General features: G+C 38.5%; 1 protein-coding gene across 1 annotated transcript in view; it reads right to left on the minus strand.

Annotated features, from left to right (window-relative positions):
• LOC110029518 (DNA repair protein RAD51 homolog 2-like) overlaps positions 1-4,377 on the minus strand; it is a 7,897-nt gene extending 3,520 nt beyond the window's left edge. Inside the window, exons 1-3 of the mRNA XM_020731842.1 lie at positions 4,187-4,377; positions 3,953-4,042; positions 3,693-3,845 (exon numbers count right to left, since the gene is read on the minus strand). Coding sequence (XP_020587501.1) covers positions 3,693-3,845; positions 3,953-4,042; positions 4,187-4,270 — 327 coding nt within the window. The 5' untranslated portion in view covers positions 4,271-4,377. The remainder of the gene's footprint in view (positions 1-3,692; positions 3,846-3,952; positions 4,043-4,186) is intronic.
• Positions 4,378-7,500: the final 3,123 nt, after the last annotated feature.

Below are 7,500 nucleotides of genomic sequence, written 5' to 3' on the forward strand. Positions count from 1 at the left end.
CACAACATAAATTGTATTTATTTAATCTATAACTTGTGTCAAATATTATGACATCCCCAAAGCAATCGTAATGAAGTCTGGATATCTCATCAATTCAAAAGAAATTCAATAAACTACCAGACTCATCAATTTGGACGTCCCATGCAAACATTGTGTCCTCTGCTTGCCTCTCAGTGAACAATCTAAGTAGAGAATTAGCGTCCCCATTTTCAATTATACTCTTTCTCTCTCTTTGTATGAAATTATAAGCATCTCTCTTCGTGCAATCAAGATTTTCAACACCCCCAAATTCTGTAGCCAGAAAACTAAAGGCATCGCTTGTTTTGATCCCTGATTTTTTCATCGATCTGAACACTTGTGCACTGACATCACCCATTTTTTTGTTGGAACGCAATAGATATTTGTCACCGCCTGCCGCCAAAGGATGGTTATGAGTTTCTATAAATTTTTTAACCAACCAATTACTTTCTATATCGACGACATATCGGATCATGGCTGAACAACCAATCCTTGTGTCCCCTCTTCTGTACTTGACCGCCACATTGTTATTAATTCTTTCTTGAAACTAGTCTTACCACAAATGAAATCCTTTGTCTTAATCATTTTTGAATTAGGCCAAAAACCAACATGGTCCTTTCGCACAGTGAATCTAATATGGTGTGCATATGCACAATAATTTTTGTAGGCTTCCTTCTCATTATGAACCACCGCGCGAAGCAAACTATCCGCATTTGAATCAATGCACACAGTTAAAGGCTCGTGGAGCTGCAACTTTCAAACATTCCACCATTCGGATTGACAAAATAACACTTCAACGTAACCAATTAGTAAATACAATCATGCTGGTACGAAATGATAAATCAATAACAACATAATACATAATACAATCATAATACCACATAAATAATACCAAAATAACATAAAAGTATACTTCAAAGACAAAAATGCAAAAATACTAGCATAATAAAATCATGATAATACCAAAATAACACTACTTACACCGAACATAACACTCTGTTAAAAACACTAATTAGATACAACAATAAATAACACCATCATATGTAATACAACCATAATACTACAGTAATAATACTATAATAACACAAACACTCTTGAAAGCCTAAAATGCATAAATACTACCATAATACAATCATAATAACACCATAATAAACTCATGATAAAACCTAAATAAGACCCAAATGATATCAGAAAAAATAATATCAACCACAATAATACCAGAAAAATAATACCATTACGACAACTTAAACACAATGATAACACTTACAAATTAACTTAGCAATCAAATAATATAGTAATCACACCATCCGAGCCCAGCAATACTATCATTTGGAAGTCATTAATAGCAGCACACAGAACAAAGAAAGAGCTCTACCTGAGGAATACTTCCAGACGCAGCTAATGATCCAAGCTGATCGCCATCATTCTGAGATTCCATCAACATTTCTTGGTCGAATGAGAAAACCATTTAATGTGGTGTCGGCACAGAATAAGAACTTTGCCCTACCCGAATAATACTAACAGACGAGAAAATAAAAAAAAATCTACATCCATAAGACACCAATAATCTTTGGCGGGATCGAAAATGTCGAAATGCTAGATTTTGCGGAATTCCATAAATTCAAATATACGTTTTTTCCGGTTATTGGGCGGAGTTCGGGTTAGGTCACACAGTCTGCTTATTTCTCTTCACTGAGGGCCACCATTACACGTGTTCATTTTTAATTCGCTACCGCATGTAGAGCACATGCGGTCGTCGGACAGAATAATTTTCCCATCAGTAACATCCTATTTACAGGATGATTGTGCACGAAAAACTGAAGAGTTTGATTATTAAATACTAATTATAATATAAATGAATTTAATGTGGAATTGAGTGTTGCATTTATTTTTTCTATTTTTATCACAGCTATCACTTTCAAAAAATAAGAAAATTGGGGAACTAGACATGTATGAAAAGATCTTGACAGCACGAATCTCCTGGAAAAAAATGTACATAAATGACAAATAAAGTGGGACTCATGATCAAGTCACACAAGAGATCAGTCAAATGTTGATCAATTTTACTGAATGTCACAAACGGATGTTGAGTCAAGGAACAAGGCTCCTCAAAGGTTTTAACAAGGTGTCATCAGTTGATAGGTCAACCGACACACGTGGACGAACAAAGAATCATTTACATCCGGCTGAACGAAAGAAGGTTCTATGACGGGCCGAACGAGGAACGACTCTATAGCAGGATGAATGAAGAATGACTCACTGCCATACAACTAAAGAGATGAATCGTATGGCGAAGCGACCCCATGGGTGAATTTAGTCCGGAGGCCTTTGTGTCGACCTCACACGACTCGGCTTGCTACCATCAAGTGAATGACCATGAACCAACGATCAAAAATCATCACGATCGGCGAGCTAATTTTTGATTAATATATTTTTAATTATTTGTATATTATACAAATGACCTTGATACACCTAAGCCTCTTTGCGTATGAGGGAGACTTAGATGTAATTATAAACTCGAGATATCTCCTATACACATAAATAGGAGGCAATTTCATGATGAAAAGGATAGATACTCTGTTTTCTATTGTTCACTTCCTATTTCCTTCTTATCCTCTTCTAACCTCATGCTCTATTCCTTGGGTTTGATTCCGTTGACACTTTAAGGTTCAACAAGACGTAAGGGAATCCTTGTACAAAGTAGCCACATTAGATTCATAATTAGACATAAAGAAAAGCACAATTCTCGATATTAGAATAAAATAGAGCAATAAAAATAACTTTTATAATTATATTTATTAAATCATCAAAAAATGCATAAAAATAAAAGAACTAAATATATACCTAAAACATCGATTCATTTGAATGAAATAAAAAGAGAGGCACTTGCCTAGAGCTTAGAGGCACTAACCAATAATCTAAAGGCACTTACCCAAAGAGCAATGATGCTTGACTAATCTGAAAGTACCTCCTAGCACAGACTCACCTTGCTCGGACATGTCAGTCCCAATCTAGGGTTACTCCCCCGAGTCAAAAGGACTCACCTCTCTTTAGCATTCATGTCAAATAGAAAAAATGTATTTACTTATTTCTTTTTTTGTTTATTTATTATATAACTTTTCTTGTAGCACCCAAAACCATATAAATGAAAGGTCGGTGGATGTATGAGCAGATATATAATTTATAATACTTTTATTAGAACAAAAAGAATGCTTAGAACTTATCATTCTAGATCTCCTTTTCGCCAATCTTCTTTCGCTCTCTATTTTCATCATCCAGATGTCAAATGATCGATTAATAGGTTTCTCAGAATTCAACATGCTTGTTGTTCATAGTGATAGTTCAAAGAACCATCTTGGCAAACTTCATTTTTACATTTCACACAATTTTTTTTTTTTTTTTTTCGGATACAACCCACAAAACAACTTCAGCTTTAAAACCTCCCTTTTTCCAGCTTTTCACATTCCCCGGAATGAAATTGTTCCTTATATATTAGAAAAAAAGGAAAATTTTAGTTAAATCCCATGAATGCCCTGATTTAGTGCATCCAGTATTTAACATTGTGTTAAGTCCTGCTCAAATCCAGCTACCAAACAGCCCATAAATTTTTTTAAAAAACAAAATAGTATCCCTTCCACAACACCAAACTAAACTCATCAAATAAAAAAATTTACCTGAGTTTTACCAATCCCCGAGGGACCAACCAATTCCGTGAGAACACCAAAGGGGATTCCCCCGCCCAACGCAGCATCAAGCCCCGTCAGTAACGTATTAAGATGACCGCGAGATGTATCAACCATCAGTTGCTCCTCTAAAAGCGAAAGCGCCTGAACCAAGAGAATCCTACTCAGCGGGGGAAAAGGACACCCTGGTTATGGATACTAGAAAGCAGTCACGGGAACTTTCTCACGGTTTGATAGGGAGGACACACGACCTCGCAGATGCGCGCGACAGCGTCCCTAACATCCTTGATATCAACGCCAAGAAGAGTCATCAAGTCGAATTCAGGTAAGGACAGAGCATCCTGAGAGCCACAAGCGGAAAAGAAGAAATGCGAAAAAACCTAATGAGGATGACATTTGGTTCGATTGGGAAGAAGAGTAAAACGCTCTGAAATCCAACTGAATTGCAGAAGGAAATGAGAAGAATTGACGACCCCCAGTCATACCTTTGCAGTTTGGATGTTGCGTGCTGCGAAGAGATTGGCGATGGATTGGGGGAGACCCATATGAGCTACGAGTTTGTTCGCCATCTTCTGCGGAGCTTGCGGCCCCTTCGAGGCCCGAGTTCCAAAACTGGACGCGAACACTGGATTAGAGTAGCGGGGTTCTCTGCCGATAAAATTTTCAAGTTTCCCGCCAACGCGAGTTTTTTTTTTTTCTTTTTTTTTTTTCTTTTTTTGGTATTTACATATTAACACCTAATGTATTCACTTTCACAGATCTACACATATGAGAGTTTAAGGGTCTGTTTGAGGTAGCTGCAGCTTATTGATTAACAGATTAAAAATAAGCTAAGTGTGATGACTATTAGAAATTTTTATTTTTTTGGAAAAGTCAGGTCGTTGCTAGAAAGCTGTCACCGCACCTGCAGTGTGAAAACGCTGCTTTTAATGTTTTCAAAACGCATAAGCTGTCAAAATGCAGTTTATCAAAACAGTCCAGATGTGTTTTCAAAACGTCACCGCATCTAATAAGCTAGCCCAAACGGACCCTAAGTATTAAATATGTAACTATGTTGAATCTCAAATTGTCTTTCGCGAACACATGCCCCGAGAGTTAGAGCTGAATAAAAGAAAACGAGAGAAAAAGAGAGAGAGAAAGCAGTGCAAACAAAATTCTATGGAGAGGAGTCGAGGGAAAAAATCCTTATATTCGTTTCGCCTTTAGACTCGGCTATTTATAAGAGCATGCTTACATAATTATAGAAAGGGGGGTCTTTTTATGGAAATCGTCTTTAATACAGCTAATATGCTAATTAATATCATATCTATATTATAACTGGAATGTGGTATGACGAAGATTGGCGGATCAACATGCTTTGGCTCAGTTGGCAAAGGGACTGAGGTCGGGGAAAGGAGCAAGAGAGAGTGATAGTTATCGGTTCTTCCCGACCTTTACCTCATAAATATGGAGTTATCTTATTGCAAAATGAGATGAGTTCTCGAGAGTCATTTTTGAAATGGGAAGATTTTTAGGTTTATAAAAATTTTCTTTGATTGTTAGTGTTTTTTAACGACTTTATGACATTATCTATGATGCAGATGAATTGATCAAGTTGGATGGCTACAAAGATGGCGAGCTTTTGAGGGACATTGTGGAGTTTGTACCCACTGCAGCGCCCAGTTTGTAGGCCGAGCACGACAAGCTTCTGCCACCATTTGCTCTGAGAGGCACAAGTTGTCTGGCCCTTTGCCCACTGTGGGCCCCTAACAAGAGCAACCAGAGTGGTTAGGTGCCATCCTTCTTCTGGATTCACGGGATGGCAAGCGGACCGAATCAAACCCTTACCGGGGTTAGTTGGTTCTTATAAGGGAGCGACAGGAGGCTCGGTAGTAGAACTTGTGCGGGAGTTGTAATCTCATCTAACAATTATGGATTCAAAGGTGGTGGCTTTGCGAATGGAGGCCGTTACTTTGCACTATGGGTTGCGCAGTCGTGGGTGTGAGCTAGGAGCACTCCGTGAGCCGACTTCCTTGGTCGAGTTCCAGCATGTCACTGACCAAGTGGATCACATTAGGTTAATCGGGGAGTTGGTCCCTCGACCACTAATTCAGATGGGGAATGTCCCGATCAAATCCTTGGAGGAGCTATTTTTAAAACACTTCATTCGAGACATGTAATAATGTTAGTTGCGATAAAAAAACATTCAAATACAATTTCAAAAGATGTTTGTTGTGACACTTATCATTAAGTGACTTTTCGTTTCATGTTCTCACCATATAAATAGGGTGAAGAGTTACTTTTACCCTTTATACTGTACTGTTTCTTTCTTTGTGCCTCTTGACCTATCTGATGCTTTCATCTTTTGGTCGTCTTCTTGTCATGGCTCTCGAGTATTCTCTTACGTTCTTCAGTTCTAGCAATGCCTACAACCCTTCATTTTTTTATGAAAATGGATGTAGAGGAGTTGTGGAAGAGGTATTTTTTGGATGGCAGCATTGCCCTTTGAGCAATGTCGAGATCGACACGCACGACAGACAATGTGGCCAGAGATCTGATCTTCTATCAGCATCAGATCAAATATGTCCTATGGTTGCCCTTATGTGGTGAGCGCCAGAGCATCTTCAATACATACGGGGTCATTCCAGCTCAGGTGCTGCCAAATTTCATAGTATTGATAATGACCTTTGTTCTTTTCCATCGTTGACGGAGTATCATGTGGCTGATTGACCTGTTTAACTATTATTATAAGTTTAAGGTTGACACAGTAAGGGCTTCGTCATTTTCTCCACTGATAAGAAACTCCAACTCACTAGAGTTGAAAATAAGATAAAGGATAAGAGGAAACAGTTTCTGCTCGGTTCCTGCTCCAGTGATTAGGGTCTCCAGACCAAACCATCGAAGTCGATGGGCAACAAGTTAAAGTTCCTTCCATAGGACATGCACATCACTGAGGCGATGTAAGCGACGTAGAACTTTTGGTTCTGCAATATATAGCTGAGGTTGCAGTCACCCAAATGTTAAAGGATGGGATGAATGGGGAGCAGTGGCATCTCTTGGACTTCGATGAGGCGAGGAGAGCTAAGGTGGAGAGAGAGAAGCTAGCCGCTAAGCAACAAAATTAGAAGTGCCTACTAGTGGTTCATAATCTTTCTGATAGTTCTAACTTATACTTTCCACTACTGGGGTGACCTCTGTGGAGAACGATACTAGGGGTGCAAAATTTATAGTTTCTAAATTGAAACATAGTATTTGTCCAAAACACAGCTTCAATCAAAACTCCAGTCATCTCCACAACTATGCAAAAACAGACATCCAGTGTGCATGGAGAGTTCATATTAGTAGCTTCATGTGTTCTGCATCAAAGCTTTCACTTATCAGAAAAATCTTACCTGGTTCATTATCATCGGTTGCATGCATCTGAAGGATGGTCTCACTGGTTTCGAGACCTCCTTCTCTTTTTGTCTGTAAGGATCATGTTCAACACTGGTGACCACCCAAAAGTAAGTTATTCCAAGTTCCCGCAGACCATTATTATCTTCTTATTTTTAGGAAATTTCACAGCTAAGTGGTAGGTTAATTTTATTGCTTGGTAGTTAATTAGTAGTGGTTGGCTGAAGTTTTCAATGTAAGTCAGTGGGGATTCCAGCATCAAAAAGTTATCCATGTTGGTGAACTATTTTTCTCACTCCCCCATGAGATGGTCAGCACGACTACACCTAAGGCTTCTTTTCTCTATCCAGAGAAGCCGAAAAATGGACCAGCCGGTTTTTCCAACCTGTCAGTTTTTAGTCTCATTTTGTCAAACACTATTTTGAAT

This window comes from Phalaenopsis equestris, unplaced genomic scaffold, assembly GCF_001263595.1.
Source record: "Phalaenopsis equestris unplaced genomic scaffold, ASM126359v1 Scaffold000585, whole genome shotgun sequence".
In the NCBI taxonomy this organism is placed as follows: domain Eukaryota; kingdom Viridiplantae; phylum Streptophyta; class Magnoliopsida; order Asparagales; family Orchidaceae; genus Phalaenopsis; species Phalaenopsis equestris.